This window comes from Esox lucius, chromosome 4, assembly GCF_011004845.1.
Source record: "Esox lucius isolate fEsoLuc1 chromosome 4, fEsoLuc1.pri, whole genome shotgun sequence".
In the NCBI taxonomy this organism is placed as follows: domain Eukaryota; kingdom Metazoa; phylum Chordata; class Actinopteri; order Esociformes; family Esocidae; genus Esox; species Esox lucius.
This window is the reverse complement of record NC_047572.1, coordinates 26302534-26329412: the sequence shown is the minus strand read 5'-3', so window position 1 is coordinate 26329412 and position 26879 is coordinate 26302534. Positions and strand designations below refer to the sequence as shown.

Here is a 26879-nt window from a genome sequence, read left to right as displayed (position 1 = left end):
GAGAGACAGTCCGACCCAGGGAGAGGGAGAGAGAGTGAGACTCTGACCCAGGAAAAGAGGTGGAAGGGGGAGGTTTACCCAGCCTAGAGGAGCAGAAAAGGGGCCGTACAAACTAAATGTGTGCCTCACACAGACACAGACCACCGTAGTACAGGTGAGATACGACTTCTATAAAACAACTGTTATTTAGAAAATCTGCATGTGTTTCAATTGTTAGGCATTCTATTTTCTTTATTTTTTAACCTGCAGTCAATTGTGTTTATCTGGTTGTAAAATGTGTCTCTCTCTGGGGCGGGAACAGAGAGAAAGCGTGGGACTTAAAAAGAAAGAGGGAAACTGAAATGTAAACGCATGTTTCAACTGACTGATGACAAACATCTGTCGGTACTGTTACTCTCTCTTTGTGGAGGCTACAGACTGGCAGAAGAGGGTGGGTTACGTTAGCTCTGTGATCATTTATTGCTGTCACTGATAGTCTGTCTCAGAGCCATGCATTTAGAGAACTGGATCAATGCAGTTTCTGCATGATGCTGAATTTATGTTGACACTTCAACAGTATGAGGGAGCCATGTTGGCTTCCCCTTCACAACACATGAGCAAATTCATGTCAGCAATGCCTTCTAAATAAATGTCCATAATTAGAACAATATCCTTGACTCGGACAGTTGCTCTAACTCTAAATTCTGTGTATACATTAGATCTGACCTAGTGTATAATCTTTGCTGACTGGGTGTAGCCAAGCTGTGGCTCACCCTGCTGAGGGACTGAGGCAAAGGGGTTCTGTAATGCTAGAAGGTGTATCGGATGGAGAGGATGCCTGGAGACCGTATTGTCTTACAAACAGCAGTCATTCCATCCTGTAGTGCAACATGTCAGGACCAATGCAGAGGTTGTACCGGCACTATACAGGTTCTACAGGGATGGTTGGGGGTTCTACAGACATGATACAGGTTCAGCAGGGATTATAGGGGTTCTACAGAGATGGTAGAGGTTCTAAAAGGATGGTAGGGGCTCTACAAAGATGATAGGGGTTCTACAGAGATAGGGGTTCTACACAGATGATAGGGGTTCTACATGGACAATAGGGGTTCTACAGGGAGTTTAGGGGTTCTGCAGATATGATAGGGGTTTTACCAGAATGGTAAAGGTCCTACAAAGATTACAGGAGTTTTACAGAGATGATAGGGGTTCTACTGGGATGATAGCAGTTCTACTGTGATGGTAATGGGTTTCTACAGAAATTATAGGGTTTCTGCAGGAATGATGACACCAGTGTTTTGTTGTATGTTGATGCATTGTGTCTTAGTTATTGAAGACTGATGTGAAGGACAGTGGCTCTCAAACATGTTCACCCCCTTGCACTTTTCCCAGTTTTATTGTGCTACAACATGAAATCAAAATGGATTAAATTAGGAGTTAATCATGCAAAACAGTCATGCAAAAGTGAAAATTTAAAATGTACAAATTATTCTAAATGTATCAAAAATGCAAAACATAAAATATGTGGATGCATAAGTATTCACCCCTTAAGTCAATATTTGGTAGATTCACCTTTGGCAGCAAATATAGCCATCAGTTTATTTAGATAGTCTCTTGTTTCCAAGCCACTCCATTTTGTTTTGGCTCTATGCTTGGGGTTATTATCCTGCTGGAAGATACATCTTCTTCCAACTCCCAGGTCACTTCCAGGATGTCTCTGTACTTTGTTGCATCCATTTTACTCTCTTTCTTCACAAGCTTTTCAGGTGGTAATATAGAAAAGCATCCCCATAGCATGATGATGTAGAGATGGTGTGCAGGATGCTAAAAAGCTTTCTTTTGATCTCATCAGACCATAGAATATTCTTTCTCTTGGCATCAGAGTTTCCCACAAGCCTTTTGACAAACTCTAGCTCAGAGATATGGGTTGTTTTCTTTTTGCCATTCTCCCATAAAGGCCACTTTTGTGAAGCACCCAGGCTATTGTTGCAGTATGCACAGTGTTTCCCAGATCAACTGAGGAAGACTGTAACTCCTTAAGAGGTGCCAAAGGCCGCCCGATGATCTCCCTGGCTGGTGCCCTTCTCATCTAGATACTCAGTTTGTGAGGACAGCTAGCACCACAGCTCAAGTAAATTAATACTAATCTAATCAATTGTTTTCAGCTTTACACTTGTAATAAATGTAAACCTATTTGTTGATTTAGTATTTCACTTTGATATTGTTGAGAGTTTTGTTTGTTCATCAGTGGATCATTAAATCCATTTTCATGAAATTTTGTAATACAATAAATTGTGGAAAAGGGGGGAGAATAATTTTGAGAGCAACTGTATTTGACACATGGCTTGGTAGTCATGGGTTTGGTGAACTTTGTTGATGTCTTGGGAATTTAATAGACATCTAGATAACTTTTTGTTAGAAGCTAATCTCAGTGGTGGGGGGTTGACAAAAATTGGCAAGGGGCCACAAATATCAAATATTAGTTTTCTCAGAGATGTCAATCAACATACTCCCCACCCCCTGCCCCCCCGTTGATGCTTTAAACTTTTGAGTGTTTTATTCAAGGCTTATCTTTGCATGCCATGTTGGTCTTACACTTACATTACCCACTGTGAATACAAGCTGTGGACATGCGCTTTTCCTTGCAAACTTAAAATGCTCAATGCTCCATATGGTACACACTAAGTTACAAGCTTTGCCCTGAAATAATTCACGAGACACTACAGGCTTTTCCTATACAGCAATGGGAAGCGAGAGGGAAAGAATGAGACCGTGGGGGAGACAGCGAGGGGGAGAGAACATCATTTCTGAAGTTCTTTGAAGTTTGTAACCAGTGTTTTGATTGTCAGTCATCACCTCCAACACAGGCCAAGTCATGCCTTCCTCACCCCTCCTCTCTCCCACCTCTTTCCCATCTCCTCTCCTCCCTCCTCTTTCCCATCTCCTCTCTCCCTCCTCTTTCCCATCTCCTCCCTCCTCTTTCCCATCTCCTCTCTCCCTCCTCTTTCCCATCTCCTCCCTCCTCTTTCCCATCTCCTCTCTCCCTCCTCTTTCCCATCTCCTCTCTCCCTCCTATTTCCCATCTCCTCTCTCCCTCCTCTTTCCCATCTCCTCCCTCCTCTTTCCCATCTACTCTCTCCCTCCTCTTTCCCATCTCCTCTCCTCCCTCCTCTTTCCCATCTCCTCTCTCCCTCCTATTTCCCATCTCCTCTCTCCCTCTTATTTCCCATCTCCTCTCTCCCCCCTCTTTCCCATCTCCTCTCTCCCTCCTCTTTCCCATCTCCTCTCTCCCTCCTCTTTCCCATCTACTCTCTCCCCCCTCTTTCCCATCTCCTCTCTCCCTCCTCTTTCCCATCTCCTCCCTCCTCTTTCCCATCTACTCTCTCCCTCCTCTTTCCCATCTCCTCTCCTCCCTCCTCTTTCCCATCTCCTCTCTCCCTCCTATTTCCCATCTCCTCTCTCCCTCTTATTTCCCATCTCCTCTCTCCCCCCTCTTTCCCATCTCCTCTCTCCCTCCTCTTTCCCATCTCCTGTTTCCCTCCTCTTTCCCATCTACTCTCTCCCCCCTCTTTCCCATCTCCTCTCTCCCTCCTCTTTCCCATCTCCTCTCTCCCTCCTCTTTCCCATCTCCTCTCTCCCATCTCCTCTCTCCCTCCTCTTTCCCATCTCCTCTCTCCCTCCTCTCTCCCTCCTCCCTTCTCCCCCTCCTACCTACAGGTCCTGTGAAAGTTAGTTATGAACCAGGAATGGCAATTTTGGAGCACAACATTTCTGAAGGTCGTTGAATGGCCTTTTGTCTGAGCAGGAGAGAGTGTGACCTGCCATAAGTGTGTTAGCGTGCATGCTTTCATGTGTGTTTATGTCTGAGCGGTGTATGCCAAACTGTAATGGATATGTAAGTAGACCAAGAGACCACCAACAAATAGACATTCTACAGCCTCCAGGGATTCGTCATGGCAACCTGGAAATTATGGGCTAGGTAACAGATACACTTGAAATCCTGTCAGGAATGCTCTCCCTCTCTTTGTCGCTCTCCCTCTCACCTGAAACTCATGTAGACATCAGGCATTCTCTTATTACCACCTACGCAATGCAGGGAGGGGTTGATTGTTTGTATATGCATCTACATAATTATAAGTGCACTTTTAATACAAATTATCAGCTTGAGCTTACATTCAAAATATGAGAGTAATTCTACCTTTAGCTAAGGTAAAACATTATATAATTCACAACCAAGAAATAAATATTGTTCACAAAAACATACAGTTATTAGCACCCCAAGACGTTCTTACGAACCAAATCTAACAGAAGTAATCTCCCTATTGATATACTGATATGTGTTTCAAGTTCATCACAGTGATTAGGAACTCTTTCATATTCCGATGTACTTATCAATCATTAGCATAACAATACTGAACATATTGGTGGAATGATTCTTGAGACATGACACTCTCATCTGACCTGCTGAACACCCCACACTCCACCCTCACACATAGAGGGGTAATGTACCAAATAAGGCAGATTGTATTGCAGTCTGTTTGTGTACGTACGTGTGCGTGTGTGTACGTGTGCGTGTGTGCGTGTTCGTAAGTGAGAAAAGGTAAAGTTGAACACTTGTTTTTGACTCAATACACCTGGAAAGCCGGTTTGTTGAGTTCGTCAGTCACTGGAGTGATGGACATCCTTTGGACCTCAGTACAGTGTCTTGGTGTCTTGGTGTCTTGGTGTCTTGGTGTCTTGGTGTCTTGGTGTCTTGGCCCATCCAGTAAACCCATCAGTGGGGGAGGTACACAGGAAACACAGCGTCCTCCCACAGCCAGAGGATACAGACAGTATCAATTATATTCTTAGATTGAACCCGGGGAAGGTGTGTGTGTGTATGTATGTGTGTGTGTGTGTGTGTGTGTGACGGGAGCAATGGGATCGTTGAGAGTTGTCTAGTGTCATGTTTCATAGCTTTACATCCATAGTTCAACATCATAATTCAAAAACACATCCAAAGTCTCGGCAACCAGAACAAAACATTCCCCACTGGACAGATTGGCCAACAGGTGATTAGGGGAGAGACTATCCAACAAAGAATCTCATCGGTGAATTTATGGGTGGCTCTGAATAAGGCCAAACAGTTCAGGATTTGAGGGTTATATATAGTTGTTTTTTTATTTTTTTTTATGTTCTTGCTGATGTTTCTAGCAGAATACAGCCAACCACTGTGGATTTACTGATAGTTATACTTTCAGGGTTTCGAGGGATATACTCTTAAGTCTACAGATGTCACATCTTAATTTGATCAGCCTGTCGTTAAAGTTATTTTCCTGAACATCATGTATGACAAACTTCATCATGTATGAAAAAGTCTGTTCAAAGTTTTTGTGATTGCCTTTTTTAAATGTCAGACTACAGTATTTGCACTAACAACAAGGATGTGTTAACACTTTTATTGTTTATTTTAAGGTAAATTACATTTGAAATGTTCAGTTGCTGAAGGATAATTATCTTGCTATGTGATACTGGCTCAAATATAGACACAGTATCTGTATTAAGACTTTTTTAGATAGTGTTTTCTGCATTGCCAGATTTTCATTTATACTTTCCCAGCAACAGTGGATTTATGACTACTTCAAAAGTGGAAAGAAAAAAAATTAAGTTTGTTCCGGATGATTTGTAGAGAGAGTATACCATTTGTGATGTCCTGATGATGGTTTACTGAATTTTTTGTATCTCTGTATTGTGAAAGAGTTTTGCAGTACAGAATTTGAGGAATATACATTACGACATTCAGCTAATGTTCCTGCTAATGCAGACAGACTTAGTAACTCGGGGCTTTGGCTATTGATATAGGTCTGATGAATTCCAACTCCCGCATGTTCACTGTCCTGTGGTGCACAACTTTTTACACATTACATCAAAGATTCCAATCAGGACCGAATTCTAGATATCATTCCTACAGATGGCCTCAACCGAGCAGATGTTGAGATCAAATATTGTACATATCAACTGGGAGTGAAAGTGTTGAAATCTACTCATCATAATGATGGCATGAGCGCACAATACTGTATACTGAGACATCCCAAACCAATCACGTATGATTGCGAAACATGACAACGTTAACAGGACGATGAGCATGTTGCCACAATGCAACATCCACGATATGCTAAGCCATCTAAATGGCATCCAGATTGACGTCAACATGTGCATGCGCTCCCTTACATCAAAAGGCATCTAAAAGGGCCGTTGTTAGTGAGCCTAAACAACACAATCATTCTTCTCTGACGGGTCTCAGTGCCGCCCAACTCCTCAACTATTGTGTGAAATGCATTGTTTTGTTTGTTTCCGTGTGTGGGCATGGCTGTGTTCTGGGGAGGGATTGTCTTTGTTTTGGGGTTACAGGGGGGGTTATAAATAGAACACTTCTCTGATTATTTGCGAGTCATGTCTTGACTACCACATCAACTCTGGCTCAGAAACACTGCAAGCTCAAACCCCATCTGCTCTGAAAACAGCCAGGTTCGATCAGGGATGACTCACACACACACACACACACAATTATTTTTCTATCCTTGTATGGACCAAAAACCAGAAGTACCTATTCTCCATCCCCTACACTTCACCTCAGTAACCAATCCTTTACGTGTAAACTTAAGCTAGCCCTAACACATAACCCTAAACCTAACCTATTATGCTTGAACATAAAAGGAACCTAAATTCTAACACTGTCTGATTCGTTCATTGTATTGTTTCACTTACACCTAACACCTTACCCAGGAAATTGCGTTTTCCCTCTTGGGGATCTGCCAAAAAACCTTCTTGGGACCTACAGGGGCTGGACAAAATAACGGAAACACCTAACAGTTTATTAACATCCATGACATAATACAGAGTAGGGCCCCCCTTTGCCTTCAGAACACCTCCAGTCCTTCTTGGAATGCTATTATACAAAACAGTGTGCGCTTGCATATTGCGACATTCTTCAAGAAGAAAAGCCTCCAGTTGTTTGACTGATGATGGTGGAAATCTACTTTGCACTCATTGCTACAGAAAATTGTATAAAGGTTCAGTGATGTTCTGATCTGGTGATTGGGGGGGGCCACGAGAGGTGTTTGATGTCAACCAGCTGTGCATACAACCACTCTGTATCAGACATGCTCATTCAATTTGGTGGTAATTTATGAGGCATTTTGCAACTGTCCTGTAAAGTATCGGTCTGTCTCTATCGATCGACTCGCAACCCCTGTTTCAATGCAATTCTGTCAATGTTCAGCATATGCTGTCATTATATTTAAGGCTGTTCTCCTTCAAACATTGACATATTTTTGTAGTTTTTGTAACTGATGCATGTGCAGTTCAGGCACTGACTATTTGGCCTCTTTGGAACTCTGTTGGTTGCCTCATTTGAACACTCAAATATGAAAGTATCAATTGTCAGACCCCTTTTATAGCTGACACATATGTACTGCTAACAGGGAACCTACTGACTGTGACCTCTGCAGCTCAGTTTGTGATTATGATCAAGCTGCTTCAAAGTAACAGTCCTTTTTCTATGTGGTGTTTTTGTTATTTTGTCCCTGTATTTCCTCTGTATTTCTCATGTTTAACCTGGGCACCTGAACACCATGACCTGGATCTTACACACTCATACACACACATACACATGCACACACATGTTTATCATTGGAGACACCGTAAGACAGACAGACTGACAGGGTGGTGTAAGAGATGTGTTGTAATACCCTCCAGGAGAAGAATGACACTCCTTGTCTAATGTAATAATTTAGAGGCTGAGACATGACAGGTGAGGGATAGGATATGGAGAAGTTCACAGTATATCCAGGTCTTGGCAGGGATCCCACATGACTGGTGACAGGCTAGTTATGCCTGTATAGTACTGAGCAGTGGTATTCTGGGTCAGCGGTGTAGGCCTTTTGAGCAGTGGTATTAAAACACTTTAACCACAGCTTTTTTTAACAATAAATAAAATCCTAATTTCACATGACAATTGACATGTTGGATTGTAGGATCATTTTCCTCTGGTGTGAAACCGGCTCAAAGTGAGACGCTGCCTCTGAACAACACTACATTTCCTCTTTGGCCTGAGGCAGTAGAGATAATGCTAATGGTTGACAGCTTTTATTGTGTACAGAGATTATCTTCATCCAACTACTGAATGAAACAAGGTCTACCTTCCTGGAACAGAAGCTCCTGGAGGTTGTCATCACATTCACAACTCTTATTAAGACATCAAACTCAGTCCAATCCAATAACGTGTGTATGTGTGTGTATACAATTGTGTGTGTGTTTGTGTATAGTTTTTCAGTCTCTGACATTAGGTGGGTGGTTAGTTAAGATATTCACCCTATTTGGCAGTAAACAAGTGCTCATTAAAAAGCATTAGAACTCTTTCAAACCAGAGGAACAGAGTACAGTATATTAGATAAAGATGTGGAAACCAAAAACCTCTCAAAAAAGGAGCCAGACTTTGTTTCGACACACAAAACTCTGCTCGGTTTATTTTCAAGTCTCCCAGGCTCATGAGCACTGTGAATCTGATTGAATACAGGACCGTGATGATTTGGCATTTCACTTAGTGAACCAGTGGACACTTGAGGATTCATAGGTCTGGAGACAGACAAAGGTGTGGACTGCATTTTGTTCTGCGTCAAACAGCTGTTTTCCAAAGGTACTAATGAATTTAGTTGTAAATGTGAATGCAGAACCCTTATTTTTTTCTTATTCTTCTGTATTTCAGGTGGAAGATGTGAACACTCTATGGACTCAGAGAATAGTCTCTCATACCAGCCTTTCGCTCATGAATCCTTCATCAGAAACGTCCTCCACATATCTCCTTAACAGAGAATGAGAGCTAGTCGCTTGGAGACTGATATATTACCAGCAGTAAGAGTTGACATATCACCCAGACTGGATAAACAACTTCCCTTCTCATAGACATCGTAATCTCAACTGAAACAAGCAAAATAAACCAGCTGACAGCTTGAATGGGAGCGGGATCTGAAGGAGAACTGGGATTTAGAGCTTATGACTATGCATAGATATAATGTATGGATAGAATGTGTGGACTTAACTAGCTAAGAGTAAGACTAGCTTGACTCCTGCATGATCAAAAATCTGGCTCCAAGTAAGATATTCATCTTTCTGTTTACAGAAGCTTTTGTTGGTATAGTGTATCTATATACGTAAAGTATGGTACACGCTAATGTATATTAAATGTCACACAGGAAGCCAGTTAAGATATGATTGTCTCAGCGAGCAGCGAGTCTCCAAACTGCTCTTCAGAGTGACCTTTCTGGAGTGAAATGTTGTTTCTGACACAGTCCGAACAGAACAGCAGGAAGCTTTGAAACACGACTACCCCGGTCACCTCCTCCTGGCTCCTACAACACCGTTTAGTTATGTTTTTTTAAGATAAAGAGACGCTTGATTTCTCCACAATAAATTATCTGCCTGGGAGAGATTGTGATGCAGCCGACAAGAATGTTTTGGTGGCTGGCATGAGGGAGAATACAAAGGATTGAAAGAGGGAAAAAGAAAAGCCTGGGTTTTAGCGAAATAGAGAGCAAGAAAGAACTAGAGAGAAATAGAAAATGAAATGTGATGGTTTCTCAGCCTCTCTCCTTCAGAGATTTGCAGCAGAGATCATTGTTGTTGTGAAAGCGTCTTGGCGGTGTTCCATGGGAACTGATCCAGAGTACTGTATGTCTGTGGATCTGTAGAGCACCCGGGCCTGGATCACTCTCCTGGGAGGTCCCTGCATGTCTTACTGGTAGGTCCTGAGTAAACCGCTGCAGTGTCAGAGTCAGGCCCAGAGGAGGACGAGTGTACATCTCCATCAGCCCCCACCATGCTTGACTAAAGGACTAAACTACTCCCTCCCCAGCAGTCACAGATCATTCGCTTTAAGACATAACCTCAGGAAGGACAACTGCAGAAAGTCAAGGAGAGATTGTTTTCCGGCAGCAGGAGAAGCCAACGCAAACCGCAAAGCTTCTCTTCGTCTCCATTTATGATAAAACATTTTGCTCTGCTTTCATCTGAGAGAGGTCTCTCTGAGTTGTCCCTGAAAGCTGCCCAAACTGCGAGACTGAAACGGACAGAAAGGAGCAGAGACTGCAACTGAGACAAAACCAGAGGCGATCCAGAGCTCCCCGGCAGAGTGAGCGACACATCTCCCCCCTGATCGAGGCACTGCACTGGGTATAGAGATGGAGAGGGGTCATATGTCCATGAGGAGGGGTGTCAGCTTGAGCCCAGCAGGGGTGAGGAAGCCAATTCAGGGCGGAGACACGGAAACCCTTAACAGACAGAATGATTCCTCTTGGGAGAGGAGGGACTACAGAGGGGTCAAAGGACAGGTAACCTCAGCCTCAACCAATCAACTGGGTCGGAAAACCAGTAAGTTTAATGTTTGTTTTATTTCCATGCCTTTGTAGTTTGGGTTTGTAGTCGCCCACAGGTTCTTGTTACCTTACCGGCTACAGTTCATCAGCATGTGGGAACGTGACATATGAGGAAACCATTTCCAAGACGAGATGGCTGGAAGGCCTTTAGATGAAGGACATACAACTGGCTTAAAAACATTTAAGTGACTTTACAGAGTTTAGATATATCCCAGAGTATTCCCTATTTAGAGATTAGTCCTGGTAGAAGAAAGGAAAAGGCTGAACAGAAATAGTAGACATATGGAGAGACCAGATTTAGAGTCACACACACACACACACACACACATACACAAGGCTGAATTTCAAAGGGCAATCCCCAAAATTCCAAATACCCACTCCAACAACCAGACCATAGTGGTCTAGTTTGTGTGGAAACCGTTTTGGAAAATTATTCCTAATAAGTTTTCTGGATCATTATGATGGTCCTGTCATGGCAAAAGTAAAGCAGTTTCTACTTTTAGAAAATGTGTGAAAGAGAAGGATCCACACTTCACTGAACAAGGAAAAACATGCTGCGCTAACTCATTAGAGAGTAATGTGGAAAACCCCTCAAACCATGTGTGTGACTGTGTGTGTGCGTGTGTGTGTGTGTGCGCGCGTGTGTGCGTTTGTGTGTGTGTGTGTGTGTGTGTGCGCGCAACTGTGTGTGTCATACCCAACTGTGATAAAGATTGGCCTCCTAGCGTTGAGGCAGTGAAAACATTGTCAGAACAGATGAGCTCATTAGAGTGACTTACAAAGACTACATCCTAAATAGCGCCCTATCCCCTTTTCTAGTACACCACTTTGACCAGGACCCAGTGGGCACTACCTAGGGAATAGTGTGTCAGTTAGGCCCCAGAACAATGTTGTGCTTTAAAGGAGAAACACAGGAAAGATGAATGTAACAAACTATAGAGATTACATGCAATCCTTCCATTAGTGTCATGTTCAACCCACTGAAGAACTGAATGACTATTTCGTGCACAGTATAATGCTGATTGTACATGCAGTCCTGTAATAACTGGAGACTGAGACGTTATGCATCTTACTCAATACGGTAAAATACTAATTCAATAATACAATGTAGACAATGTCAGTGAATCCAGCGCCAGATGACAGTGGGTGAGGAAGGCTTGTTTCCCCCTGGGTCTTGGAAAGGGATGAGTCACATTCATCAAGGCCTGACCCCAGGACCTCTACCTTAATCCACGTCTTTCCACACCACTCCACATTAGAATGCTGTCATCTCTCTCCGCACACTCCCCCACCCTTGCCTCCTCACCCAGTCACTCACCACTCCCCCAAACGAATCCCGCCTCTTCCCTTCTCCCCCTAATTCACCCTCCCTCCCCAACCACCCCACCTCCCCTGTTCAAATGTGTGAGACAACGTCCGACAGGGTAATCTGACCTTTGATGTACACGTTTCAGCCACCTCACCCTCATCTCTGCCATCATCCCTACTTTATCCTCTCTTCCCACTACTCATCCTCTCCTCTCATCCATCCTTCATCCACATATCTTCTTCTCTCCTTCAGGCTTCAGGTTGAAGGTCACAGAGGGCAACGCCTGAAGCAGGCTGACAGAAAGACAGACATACTGATGGGGGGGGGGGGGGGGGGGGGGGTCTGCATTGTTCAGCATTCTCAGAAAGACATTCTCCATTTCTCCAGAGTGGCAGACAGCCCCATAGAGAACAGAAGCTCAGGTGTCAGTCTGGGGAGAAAACAAAAAAATGCCTCAGGCGTGTCTAATAGACTGGCCCATTTTCTTTTTTGAGGGCAGAATAATAATGTTAAGCCTAAATATGGCCCCACCCCAGCAGTACAAATCATTACACCTGACGTTCACCCCATGGTTAGATGATAGGGGTCTTTCTCATCCAGACAATTTAGGATGAGAAAGTGGTCTGCCCCCAATGAATCAAATGGATGCCACTGTTTGTTGCTTATGTTTATGATCAGCATCAGCTGAGACAATAAATATGTGTGTATATATACACACTTAAATAATGAATCCCTCAGTGGACATTTCTAAAAGTGGTTTAAAGTTTAAACTATTAAACTTCTATTACACCTACTCCCTCTCTCACTGGGGTTCTAGGGGATTTCTGTGCGTTTGTCTGGTTCCACTCTCCTTCTGAGTGTTACCTCAAGTTTATTACATCTGGGAAATATGGTTAGGTTTAAAACGTAAAAGTATTCTGCGTCTTGTAGTCTACATATAAAACGGAACTCAGTTAATTCACTACTCAAGATTTGGATCTAGATGCCCAAACACACCCATATTCTCTCTCCGCGCTACAAATCAGTCAGCAGAACTCGGCCAGTCACTCTCAGTGTGCGCTAGACTAGATGGAGGCTGTATCGTTCGCTCTGTAGGGACCAGCAGCATTTGCAGCGAAAACGAAATCCGATCCACTGTCGAGCAGCAGAGGGGGTGTGGGGGAAGCAGATAGAATACAGATAAATTAGAAAAGCTTGTGGAAAGGCAACAAAAGCGCTGAGCTCTCTACTGTAGCTGATCTTTTACAAGGTAAGGCGATAGAGAAGGAGAAGAAACTTTTTAACTTCCTCCTTGAGCTGAAAACTTTTCCCTACTTGGTTGTATCATTCCTGACGATTTCTTTTTCCACTGGTGGAAATAACCTTGAAGTTAGAGCGTGTGATGTGTGTATGCGTTTTATTTATCTCATTCTGTGCGGTGAAATAACGGTTTATTGGATGCGTATATTTTCTTATGTATAGGAACATTTGGATGTGAATGCACATTATATCAGTTGAATTCATCCGCGATGAACGTTCCACCATGTGATGTGGTAATTCTATGTACTGAAAGTAAATGTGCGCTATTTCCTGGTCATTTGAAATATGCGATCTATGTCCTGATATTCGTATCGTATAGCGGTTTAAAGTTTGCAGAAACATTTGGAAAACGCGTGGACTGTCATAGTTATTCTTTGGAGAGGTTTTTTACACGCATCACTTTTTGGCATCAGTGCGTAATGGATTATCCAAGTAAAGTAGCCTGTAACATTTTTATTTTCCTGACCACTAATTTGTAATGCGCAACTTCAGAGTCCCTCAGTTCCATAAGGCAAAAATAGCGACGATATTCAAAAGCAACTATTTTGGTTGGTGATTTTTCATTGTCATGCTCAGTGACAGATCAGTGATTAGACGTTTGGATGTTTGCGTAACTATTCGTCACCTGATAGGTGGGTAGCATAAATGGCCCTCTATTCCCTATGCACTACTAGATCTCTATGGACTCTAGTCAAAAATAGTGCACCCTATAGGGAATAGAGTGCCATTTAAGATCGTCTCTGGTGTCTGGTAAGGCAACCACACCACTGGTTGAGGTTACCTTACTTATGCCATCTGCTAAGTGTTATGCAAGGACTGTGATGTTATGTCCTTGGTAGAACAACACATAAAATACTTTATCGGGTTGTCTGGGACCCTAGAGTTAGTACTGCCACTCACCTGAATAATACACATACACACATGCTGTATCCTTCACTTGAGTCAGGTTGGGACAGCAGGAAAAATTATTCTGCAGCAACAGGATGTCTTGATTAAGTGGAAAATAATGTCTGACGTTGTAATGCAGGAATTATGAACTTTAGAGGCTTTATATCAATTGAACAAATTAAGAGACGGAGTCAAAGTTTTAGCACATCGAATTCTGTCTGGAATTTTTGGATTTTTAATTAGCTTGCTCTCATTTGTTTTGTGTTGTATTGCTGCATGTATCTAGGATTCAAGAACTTCAGGGCCTCCACTGTGCTGCTGAACTGTAATTGTAAAAAGCAGGGTAATTTGTGTTCCAGGGTCCACTGTAGCACATCATGGAGAAGGAATTTGGTAATATTGACATTGATTCCCTTCCTCCTGGTCATGCCACTTTGATTAGCCAATCAGTACGTACATTCTAACACTTCAACCAATGAGAGATCATTGCTAACTGCCCACAATTAACATAACCTGGCATGCATTTCTGCCCGGATGTTTATAAGCAACACTGGAATGGGTCACTCAAGCACAGCCAAATAAACAACAGGACGTTGTAACTAGTTGGGTCTTCTTATAAAATACTTTGTCTCTCTCTGTCTCTATCTTTCTCTCACTACCATCAGTCTCTTTCTTTCCCTTCTCTCTCATCTCTCTCCCTCTTCTCTCCCTCCCTTTTCTCTCTCTCTCCATCTCTCTCTGTGGGTTAGGTCAATTAAGGTCCAGATGCAGCCTGTAAAATCAAACACAGATGCAGATTACTCCTTGTCGGTCAGCTGCTTAGGGCTGCAACGATCACCATGTATATATGAGACCTCCTCTGAGCCAGGAAAACGTGCTTTCAAGAACACCCTGGACACGCTAGTCCATGTCTCAGACACAAGCTTTTTTTTCCTCACATAGGGAAGCAATGCCGGCCCATTTTTTCGATACAGTCCTGAGACATAGAAATCATCTGGTTGGCTGCTTCAGGCGTTGTTGTGATTGGCTCATCCACTGTGGTCCTATCACCTGTGTGACTACCTGCGTGGTCCTCATCGTGACAAGGAAGGGGGTTGTTTCGGTGCCAGGGTTCACAGGTGTTTTCTTCTTATTCTCACTGCATGTCAGAGGACATAGGGCTTAGTTGGAGGTAGCGTGCTAAAGGTGCTTGGAAGAAGCTTTTGTGGTTCTAAGAAGTTCCTTCAATATTCATGCATTCAACACATTCTAATATAATAATATGAAAATTGATTGACTAGTTGGGACAAACCTATTCAAATGCCAGTGCTCAACCTAATGGGATTAAAATAAGAACAGAACAGACGAACACTAATACAACTTGCTCTAACAGGTGTAAAATAAAATAAAAACATTCCCCTAATAAGCCACACCTCCACTTCAGAGACCCTCCGGGAACTTGTTGATATAAAGGTTCATCCCAGAACCAGTACATTAACTAAAGGTTAGCCAGGGTTCCTTGAGGATCTGCAGAGGTTCTTTGAGGATCTCCAGGGTGCTGAAATTCCTATTCAGTCATTTGAAAAAGGCCATCCTATTCAATAATATCTCTATAAAATGTACAATTTAAATGTTATCATATACATTACTTGATTTGGACCCAATGGATACAGATTGATGGACATTTACTTAAAGGAGCATGCTCCTGGTATCCATAATCAGGGTGGTTGGTTGAATATGCCCACACACACACACACACACAAACTAGAAATATCCTCACATTCCGTTCAGTTTACGAAAAAGCCTGAAGTAGGAATATTTTCTAAAGGTTTTCAAGCTCAGTCCAGGGGCGTTCCCAACTCTAGTTATACTGCTGATGGAGGGGTACCTGAAGCTGTGGCTGAAATGGTTTATGACTAATAAAGAGTTGAGCTACAACCTTGAAGACATTACCAAAGGCATGCCTGAAGCTCAGATGCTGAGACAACGAATCGGTCCCAAATGGCACCCTATACTCTACATACAGGACTTTATTGACCAGGGCCTTATGGGCTAAAAACTGTCTGTACTATGTAGGGGATAGTGTGACATTTGGAACAGAGACAGGGAATTTTCTAGGCAGTTGAGGAATGCTTGGGGAGGGACCATTGCTGATGGTAAAGGAAATACTCTCTCCTGCTCTGAACAGGGCTCTTAAGCTCAGACAACAAACCAAGCTGCCATTTTCAAGAGAAAGAATGTTGTTTTATCACTGTCAAAATAACGAGCCAGACTTTCCAAGTCATCACAGTCGAGATGTCATTTAAACCTGAAAAAGAGCTAATTTGTCTGAAACGCCTCGTTGCTAAACCTGAAGCTAAGAACCCAAACCTGAGAACTGAAGCCTGTTCTGCAGTGTTTGTTCAGCTTTAGTCCAGTCTGCTTTTCACATTTCTCTTTTGTGAAAGTGTTTATTTGAACGTTTTCCCTAACTGTCTACAGTAGGGTCTGGCTATAAATCACCAGTCTGACTATGAACCACCACACCAGTCTCACCACTGTCTCACCATTTCCCCACCCCCCCATAGAAATGACAGCACAGGGCTATTAAAAACATATGCAGCAGAAACAATTATGTGGCTTTTTAAATAGTATATGACTCCTCAGACTTGTTAAGAGCTTGTCCTCGTTGGTTCCCATTAGTTTTAACATTTTACAAGCACGTTGAGGGGGAACGTTTCTAACAGAGGGGTTGAAATGGTTTCCTTGTCTTTTATGCTATATGATAACTAACACCTACCGGGTGTTGTGGAGTTACGGAGTCACAGAATGTGTTCCAAGGTTGTGTTGCCGTCATCAACTAATGATCTCTCTCCTCCCCCTCACTTTTCCCTCTCCTCCCCTCCTCTCTCTCTTTTTCTCCTTCAACCCCCAGACCTGACTCGTAGTGCCAGCCTATCAGAGAAGGAGTTGAAGGAGGCGAGGGTGAGGTCACACATCATTGCGACTCAGCTGACCGTCCCATCGTCCGGTTCCAACTCACGCGGCGTCCAGCTCTTCAACCGCCGCAAACAGCGGGTCAACGCCTTCACGCTCGAGAGCTGTGGGGAGCAACCAAAGGAGGAGGAGGCCAGCCCTGTGGAGAACGACAGAGAGAAGACAGAGGACGGAGACGCCAGGAACAACAACCTGATATGGAGAGAAGAGAGGGGAGGGGCCAGTGAGACGGACAGAGAGCTGAACTCTAAAAACAACTGCAGGACTAAACCACCAACCTGGTTGTTTACTTCTGGAGGCCGAACAGAAAGTGAGGTCACAGTTGGGGACATCATGGAGGATCCCAGTAACGAGCACATCTACGAGGAAGTGGATGTGATAGAGGAGAGACATTTCCAGCCCGTGAATGTGAGAGAAGAGGAGGAGAGGGAGAGGGAGAGGGAAAGAGAGGTGGTATATGATGATGTAGAAGGCGAAGTGAAGGATGAGATTATCCCAGTAATAGACAACAACACCTGTGCGGTCAGAAAGGAAGCGGGGGCAAATGCGGGGTCATACAATGAGCCCGCAGCTCCCCCTGTGACCCGCAATGGCTTCCACAGCACCCAGACTGCGTGTCAAGAGATCCAAAATGGCGAGCGAGTTTCTGTGTCCCTGTCCGGACAGACCCCCGCCATTCTCAACCGAACAGCCAGACCCTTCTTTTCTCCACCCAATGTCCAGACCACAGCCCCAGGGAGTAACAGCATTCCCCCAGCCCCCTCCTACCCCACTCCCACATTTCCTCCTGCTTCTTCCTACTCTACCCCCTCTTGCCAAGCTTTCAACACTGCCTCTCGTCCTGTCACCTTCTCCTCTCCTCCCCCTCCTCCCTCATACCCCATGCCTCCTCTCCCAGGCTTCCCTGGCAATCCTCCTTCCCAGGCTCTCTCCTGTCCCAACCCCATGTCTCCTGTCACGTCTCCTCAGGCCTACCTCGTACCCCAGTACAGTCCTGCCCCTCCAGTTACCCTGGGGTCCCAGTACCTACACCCCAACCCAACAGTCTCCCAACACGTCCCCCCTCCAACCTACCCCAGACCCAACACCTTCATTCCCTACACCCCTCAGTCAATTGGCCAACAGCAGCAGCCAATCAAGACTGGCATCCTGGAGGAAGGGGCAGCAGCCATCAGGCGGTCGTCGACAGCAAGAAAGTCCATGTTCACCTTCAAAGAGAAACCCGTCATAGCACCTAACCCTGAGCTGCTTTCCCTTGTCCAGGGGAATGACGAGAGAAAGAAACACGGCCCCCACTCCGTCGCTGATCAGGCCCCAGAGGAAGAACTCTTGGCTCTCGGGGCAGAGGCCTCAAACTTCCTAGCCAAGGAGGAGGTTAGGGCAGAGGCCGCCAAAGTGCCGGAGTGGTCCTCCTGCCTCAAGAGCTCCAGGACCAGGGAACCTAGAGGCCAGCACCAGCCAGAGCAGACACTGACAAACGCATCCGGCAAGGGGGCCGAGCTGTTCGCCAAGCGCCAGTCTCGCATGGAAAAGTACGTAGTGGAGAATTCCTCTGGCGCTGGCCAGATGAGGCCCCTGTCTCCCACAGCGTCTCTGCCTCCATCATGGGTCTACCCATCCAACATGCCCGGCCGGGTCAAAGCCATCGCTAACAACGCTGATCTCAGCGCCCAGCTGGCCCGGCCCTTACAAACTGCTCAACCACTTAAAAGACGCCCCAGCCAGCAGGCTCCAACCCCAGATCCAGTCCCAGAGGAGCCGCCTCTGGAGAACGGCTGCACCAAGATAGAGATGGATCTCTCCAGGCACCGGCCTTACCAGCTCAACCCCTCCCTGTTCATCTTCAGCCCTGTGAAGGACCCTACCAGCACTCTGCCACGGGGGGCCCCACCACCACCTAAACCCCTGGTCTCCAGTGACATGTACTCCAGACAGGCCACCTCAAACCCTTCCTCGCACAACTCCAACAGCCTGCCCCGCTTCAGGACGAGCCAGTCGCCCTCATCTCAACCCGCACCGCGAGGGGTCGGCGGTGGGGATTATTACCCTCCACGCCAAGGGGGCACTGCCGGGCCAAGTGACCCCCGGATCACCTCGCCCGTCTCCGCCTTCTCTCCGGAGAAAGTGGTCTCTCCAAAGCCAGGCGTCCAGGCACCTCGGCCCACCTTCTCTGCCAAGAGGGCTGGGATTAAACCGCAGGTGTGGACGCCTTCTTTCATCTTCTACCGATAGATCTAGTCTGTTTCTACTCTGAACTCTACTCCGTTTCCACTCTGAACTCTATTATGTTTTACTTTTTTTTCTTCTCTGTTTCTTCTCTGAACTGTTAAGACAATCAAAATAAATAATTTTCCTACACCCAAGCTAAATAGGTTTTTGCTGGAGTTCCTTGTGGAAACCTAACTCTAATGTTTTGGATTTTCCCTACTTTATTAATGGTTTGAAAAACAAACAAGTCTGGTATGAAATGAGAAACAAACCTGTCCTTTTATGTCAGGGATAAGTGTATGTAAAAAAAAAAAGAAAAAGAAGAACCATTAATTGGTCTAGTGTTTGAAAAGACTCAATACTCTAAATATCTTTCAGATGACAAGTCAATTCACACATTTCAATGTTTTTCCATTCTAAGTCTCCAGAAAGAGATGGAGAGAAAGAGTGGGAAAGAGAGAAACAGAAAAAGTCCCAGAAATCTTACAGAGCACTTTAGCAGATGCTCTGGCGTCTACTTTATGATCTATGATATGCTATTTAATACAAGCTCACAGACATGAAAGACGCGGGCAGGGAACTCCCTTTAATGTCTCTGTTTCTGCAGGGGAATATGGACAGACTGCTGTTTCTAATGGCACACTATTCCCTTAATAGGGCCCATAGGACTCCACTCAAAAGTAGGGCTGTATATAGGGAATATGGGGCCATTTGGGATGCAGCACTGATGTTTTGCTGTTTCTCTGCCCTTGGACAAGAAGTACCAGATTACAGAGCACTGCCCTCTTGGCTCATAGACATCACAAATTTACAACCTGCACTGCTGCACACAATTTGACGCGATGTAACTTTTTACAACGTTTTCCGATTCAACCAAGCAAAAATGTCAGCTGATTAGTTATTTTGTAGAGAGAAAACTAGATGAAAACAATGTAATTGGAGTGTTTTTAGATTTAAAACATTGATTGTGCAATCTAATAGGGAAACCTTGAAAACATCTGTTTGAAACTAGTGGACAACATATAAACTAACTTTCTGTTATGTCTTATGCGCCATTTTCTGTTTTAATTGAAAAACAGCATAGAATGAAAATATATTTTGAGGGTTCTCAGATGTATAATGTCAATCAGTAAAGCTAGTTGACAATAGGTTACACATTGTTCTTGTGCATTCATTTTTGATGCGTTTTTTTCTCTTATTATTAAACTTATTTTTCTGATGGACCGTTTATATTTCTCTCCTGATTAAAGCTTATTCCTTTAACACCTTCCTGTGGCCTGCTTTTTCTTTATCTTTTCTTTTTCTTTCTTGTATCCTTCTGGTTTCCACTCACCTTTAAAGTTCTTTAAGCATTACTTTTCTTTCTCCGCTTTTCCTTTTTCACAATGTTCATATTTCAGTGCAATATGCAATACATTGAACAAATGTATTCAGTTTGTTGGCAAGACAACATCTGAAAGCATTTAATGAACGCAGCACAAGTCCATTTTCCGGAAGGCTGACAATCACTTTAAAACTGAAATGCAAAGACCCAGCTGTGTATACAACTGACGCTGCATATATCAATGTAAAACCAACTATTTTAAACAGAAGTAACCATTTAAAAGCTGGTTTCTCTCTGAAGGAAAAGGATGCAGCCTTTACAATGTTAGTGATGACAGTGCATTTCATTATCTGATCTTGGGAAAGGAAGGATCATAGCTTTCTAGAAGCCCCTGAGGTTTTAAAAGCATTCAGACGAATGGTAAGACCCATTGGCCCCTACCTTCAAAAGAATGGCACAACCCACTGGCCTCTCTTGTCTACCATGAAAACTATTCAGGCTCACACACCCTCTTAGGCTACAAGGTGACCTAGTCTTGCTTAACCGTGGACTTAATACTTACATGGCTAAATACATGGTTCAATTCTGTGTCTATGTGTGTTAGGAGAGGAAAGCTGAACAAAATAGCTCCATCCCTGTAACTCTGAAAGGTATTACCAAGGCAACTTGTTGTTTTATGACAGATATACTGTACCATTTTTGTTAACCCAGGCTGTCCACAACAGTTAAAGGCATGGACAAACCGGTAGAATGTTCCGGCTGAGAATAACGCTGATGAATCAGAATGCCGGCTGTAGCTTGTGATCCGACTGCAAAAAACAAATTCTACATCTAGAAATAAAAACAACATCTTGTCTGTTGTTACCGGCAAGGGTCATAAAAGCATCTAGTGCAAGTCATGAACAAAGAGCAAGTGAACGGCAGACTGTCATTTGGTGAAATGCGCCTTTATGCACAGTTCCTGAATCAACACAAGTTCTTACGCTAACCATTATGAATTCAAACAGGTTATCAAATCGAATCCATCTAGGGATAGCTTCATCCTACACAAAGTGCTCTTGGGGCCCATATGTACAGATCCTAGATCAACCAACTTTTCTTAAATCCTACCTGTATTAACCATTGTGGAGTAGGCCCTGGGCAAAGTCTATATAATCCAGAATCTGCCAGGAGGGGTTAAGATTTGTGAGATAACAAAAAGCATAATTCTTCATCACTGACTATTTGGTCAAATCGCATTTGGGTGAAGACTGTGCTTAAACTGGGAGCAATTTGCCCTAAGGCACAGGATAAATAGTTTTTTTTATTCGCAAACGTCCCAAACTTCATCTTTTACATTCTGAGAATCTGTCAGAGCCAAGCTCTTCAGGAGCACAGGGAACAGCAGGCCTCCATAAAGGTTAGTCACCTCTGTCAAGCCAAACTATGGAAACTTGAGAGGATGATTAGAGACAGTACCTATCTCTGCTGGTGTCCTGTTTTTGCTGAAGGAGCACAAACACACACGTGCATGGACACGCACACACAAGCAAACAGATTGGTTACTATGTTATCTGTGTCAGCCCAACTTGTTGTCAAGGAAACAATGTAGTCAAGGGGGTAGGAGCAGGAGGGACCAAGGGGACATGCGCCCCCCCCCCCCCCATGTTAGAAAGCAGGTAAATTGGTGCCCCCCATTTGCAAAGAAAGATCAAATGTGTCCCCCCTTATCAAACTCACTTCTGCACAATTGAATGTTGTAAAGTAGAATCGAGAAACATTTCCCAGGTCAGTTTCCTAAATACACTGAGCTTCATTTCTTAGTAGGTCATGAGTTTGTGTGTGCAGCAGTATGTGTAGGTAACCTAGTGTTCCAAAAAACTGGACCAGTAAACGAAAGGTCACTGGTTCAAATCCCTGAGTCAACTAAGTGAAAAACAATGTGGATCGGTCCTTGAGCAAGATGGTTTCCCCTAACTGCTCCCTGGCCCTTGCTGTGAATAGGAATCTGTTCTTAGCACAGTTACCTGCTACAGTAAAAACAAACCTTTGTTTACAACGCTTGTCCGAGGTCATTCAGTAGCTGGTACATTTAAATATAGCCTGGGCGGTTTAAAATGGTCCATTATAGACATCATCATTACTACTTTCAGCACACAAAAAATCTCCAGTAAGACCTTATCACAGTTTATTCCTTTCACGTCTTCACTTATATTTTTCCTTGTACTCTCTCCGCAGATGGAGTCCCCTCCAACCATCGCCTCTTCTCCAGCCAGGACACCCCAGTTCAGCCGTCATTTCAACAGCCCAGAAGGAAACCCCTCCAGTGTCGTCTGGTCCCCCACCCCTCAGTCAATAGTATCCTCTTCCAGGTCCCCTCGCCCAGCCGCCGCCGCGACCAACACCGCAGCCACCTCCTCTGTCGCCCCGGCTTGGGAGACACGGTGCCAGTCCCCAGGTGTCGTCAACCAGACCACCAAGCCCTTCTCCACAGCTTCTTTACCCAGAACAAGGTCATCCTCTACTGTCACCTCACCTATATCTCCCTATGGCTCCCGGTGCCAGTCCCCCAGTCCCAACCAGACCACCAAGCCCTTCTCTGCCACCGCCATGTCTTCCACCGCCAGACCCTCGCACCCAGGCTCCGTCAATTCACCCCTCTCCCCTTCTCCCCTGTCCCCTCCCTGGGGTTCCAGATGCCAGTCCCCCATTGTCAGCCCCGGCACAGGCGATTCTAAGGCCAACCACCGCCTATTGGCCAAGAACATCATCAATGCGGCCAAACGTAAAAACAGCCCGTCCCCTGGCGCCCTGAGTGGGCACAACACTCCCATCTCCCCGGTCGGCGGCAGCTCGGCTGCACAGCAACAGCGGAGCTCTAAGCCCCCTTTCAGCCCCTTCCAGTCCAGGGCCCTGGGATGCCGGTCTCCCCCCTTCGCCAGCCCCCCTGCCACTCCGACGGGGATGATCCGTTCTCCGGTGAGGCTCTACAACACCAGGTCCCTCACGGACTCAGACGCATCGGTGGAGTCTGAGGACTCTGGCCTGAGGTCGCCTGGCCTCCATCGTTCCCATAACACCTGCCCCCGGGGCTGGGGCGGCAGTTTGCGGGTGAAGAGGGGCAGTGTCGGCGCCGACCTGTAGGGGCCACATGGCCAGTTATTTAACGCACCGCGAGAGCTCAAGGTGCAGGGGACACCTCAGAGACAATCCACAGAGGCCTTTGGAAGAGACTGGATTTGGGTGTGTTTGTTGCTTTTCAGCATCCACACAGGAAGAAATAGTGATGTTGACCACAAAGAACAGACACAGCTGCCCTTACTGAGCAGCCAGGATACTAGTAGGGGCAACTTGATTGCTGATTGATGATTCTAGTCAGCTAATATCCACTGATTTAGCTGCTGACTGTAGAAGAAGAATCCACTGATTTGGCTATTTGGCTATAGAAAGGAAATCTATTGATCTTGCTGTCTGGTTATTAAATGATAATCCTTTGATTTGGCCTTCTGGCTTCAGAACGATCAGGGAACAAAAACATCTGAGATAACTCAGAAGTAGGATTACTAAGAGTGTAAAATACTTCATAAATATAAAACACCTCAAAAACACATTGACGGGATTCTTAAATCCAAAGCGGCTATAAATCCAAGCAGTCTGTACATTTCTATATGGACCATGTAATGGACAACAAAATTCGTAGTTGCAGACAGGTGTTGCTGAAATGTAAACCTAGCTTACTTGCATTTGACTACCACCAGCGTTCCATGAATAATCGCATTAATACAGTATTTTGCCTATGTTTACTCTAATTTGTACCAAAGAGTCTATGGGGCAAGAGAAAAATACCAAAGGTGATATCTGGCCTGGTACAGTGTGTTCAAAAACATACACTTTTCCTCCCAGATAATATTGCACTTGTAGACAGCCTGATGAGGTGATGCAGTATATAGGCTTTTGCAGTTCTTTTATATATATGGTACCAGTCAGACGTTTGGAGACTCCTGCTCACTGAAAGGTATTTCTTTCCAAAAAAAAAAAAAACAACATCTATATTTTAGGGTGTGCCAAGCTGTCAGTGAGGCACATTATCTACAATATGAAACGTATTTTGATCTGTTTAACTTGTTTTTGGTTGCTACTTGGTTCCATATGTGTTATTTCACAGACTTGATGTCTTCACTATTATTCTACAATGTGGAAAATTGTAAAACTAAAGAAATACCGTTGAATGAGTAGTTACGTTCAAACTTGTGATTGTTAGTGTATGTTTTTGTTAAGTTGCTGCCTATGCATTGGAGTGAAAAATAATTTAGGAGGCATCCCAAATTACACTCATTCCCTATACAGGCTCTGGTCAAATGTAGTGCGCTATAAAGGGAATCGAATGCCATTTCGGGACTCCTTAGTTGAACCCAAACAGACTGACATGATGTTTGCAGGTCTGACACAGGTCAAGCTGGGGATGATAGGGGGAGGCTGCATTAGACATGAAGCCCTCTTACCTACATAGTGACCTCCTTTTGACCAGAGCCCTCTGTTGCCTGGGCGAGAGTAGTGCGCTAAAGAGTGAACAGGGCGCAGTTGACTGGGTGGCGATGGATCAGTTCCATTACAGTGGTGGAAGTAGCTTTAAGTAGTGTGAAAATATAACATTGTATCTTACTGGTCTATACTTCCATCAAGAACACATTTTGAAAGTTGACATGGTAGATTGTAAAAACAAAGACTTTGCTCCGCAGTGGATGAGCTCTGCGTGGGTAGGTGGACTGGTTCCCACTCAGGCTGTGTGTGACCCTACGCTACTCGGAGCGCCAAGTCAAGCTGGTCCTTTCATTCTAAGTGATATGCTACCAGGACATGGGGGGGGAAAAGCCACAGTGTAACGCCTTCATTCCATAATCTCACTATGCAAATGACCTATAGGAAGTTTGATGTTAATGGTATTGGCAGCAATACTGAGGACCAGAATATACATTACAATGTATGCAATGCAGCACATCCTTGAAAATAACAATTAAGGGGAAAAAAATGCTTGTTATGCTGTCTTTACTTATCGCAGTGCAATAATGCCTATATAGGTGCTGTATCCCAGTTTGATTATCCTGCTGCAGGAGTTGAAATGGCAACATACAGATACTAAACCTGTATCATCTCTATGTATATAACATGACGGTTTGTTGTTGAACAGCTTTGTTTTAAATGAATGTACTGATTGGCAAGTAGAGGAAGGAGACAGCAATGGACAGTGTTGACTTCATAGAAAGTGTGTGTAGGTTTACAGAATACGTTAACCAGTGGGACACAGTGTTACCGTTTCTAACAATGTTGCGCCTACTTGCTAAAAAATGACAAGAAATACACCATTCGTGTTGTGGCCACTATAGTTTAAACAACTTTTTTTTACCATAACAATGATGATCAGATGTAGCCAATAGGGAAGAGCAGTGAAACGGCAATTCCTCAAGATGGTTGAGTGAACGTTGCAGTCAGACGTTAGGTTGGGATCGATGTTGGGACCGGAGGGCAGGAGTTAGTTTGTTTAATGACTGTCAGTAGAAAGAAAGACCTGTATTCAACAGAAGATACTCTAAATTTACATTTGCTTAAGATCTTCTATTTTATTTAATTTTTTCAAGTTTTGAAAAACTTTGCACTTCTATTAATTCCATTCCTATTGCACACAGTATTGCCTTACTGATCGGCTGAAACAGGTGCCGTTCATGCAACAAAACCACACTTCTGTCCATATTCTACCGAGCAACAGACACTAATCACAACACACTATATCGTCTCCTTATGTTACAGGGTAAAAGCAATTATCAGTAAACATAACCGTTGCACTTCAAACCCTCTGCAGGTATTGTATTTCAAGACACCCAGGCCGCCTCGTTGCCATTCCATCCTTCTCTCGGCCCGTGGCAGATTTCATGGAGGATCGCACACGAACGCGATCAGAGTTCATGCAGGGTTCTAGCCTATCTATCTCGGGTTCCTTGATACATACTATGTTCAACCAAAACACATCCTGTTGAAACTGGGATATGTAGTGCAATGACCAAGCTGCCTCAGAGCCGTGACAGAGTTGCGTCGTAATTTTTTGTTGCTAAATGTTTTGGCACGTTTTGCCCTATTGAATGCGTTCCCAGGGTTTACAGCGGTAGCAGTGGTTTGGACCCTGATTGGTCTGTTGCGCTCCTTTGACAGACAGGGACAGCAGGTGTTCTGGTGACTTGGCATCTTAGGTTAGCAAGAAATGACCTTCTGACTGTCAAGTCAATGTCTTCCTTATTTACCAGGAAACAGATTTAGCTAGATTGGTTTCTACAAATGACAGTTTGTCAGAACATTCACAACATTAAAAGGCTAAATGTAAACAAAGTTTTAAAGATAATAAATATAACTAACAAACAATGATTTGGTGTGATGTGCAACAACTGGGTTTAGCATCATCAACAATATCTCATCATATACCGTGCCTTCATTCTGTAATATTTAAATAACTGAAAAATAAAATTTATGACACTAA

The 26879-nt window shown here is 44.1% G+C and overlaps 1 protein-coding gene across 1 annotated transcript; it reads left to right on the top strand.

Moving 5' to 3' along the window:
* LOC105027796 (synaptopodin) lies at positions 1-26879 on the top strand. Its single transcript, XM_010900078.5, has 4 exons — positions 1-154; positions 8726-10386; positions 16781-19041; positions 22592-26879. Exons 2-4 carry the CDS (start codon positions 10197-10199, stop codon positions 23495-23497), a joined length of 3357 nt encoding a protein of 1118 aa, XP_010898380.2. The 5' UTR covers positions 1-154; positions 8726-10196; the 3' UTR covers positions 23498-26879.

Excerpts from the sequence above, each read along its gene's own strand:
- LOC105027796 (XM_010900078.5), top strand. The coding sequence starts at position 10,197 with ATGGAGAGGGGTCATATGTCCATGAGGAGGGGTGTCAGCTTGAGCCCA. Across the intron at positions 10,387-16,780 it reads TCAACTGGGTCGGAAAACCA|ACCTGACTCGTAGTGCCAGC; the intron begins GTAAGTTTAATG and ends TTCAACCCCCAG. Across the intron at positions 19,042-22,591 it reads GGGCTGGGATTAAACCGCAG|ATGGAGTCCCCTCCAACCAT; the intron begins GTGTGGACGCCT and ends CTCTCTCCGCAG.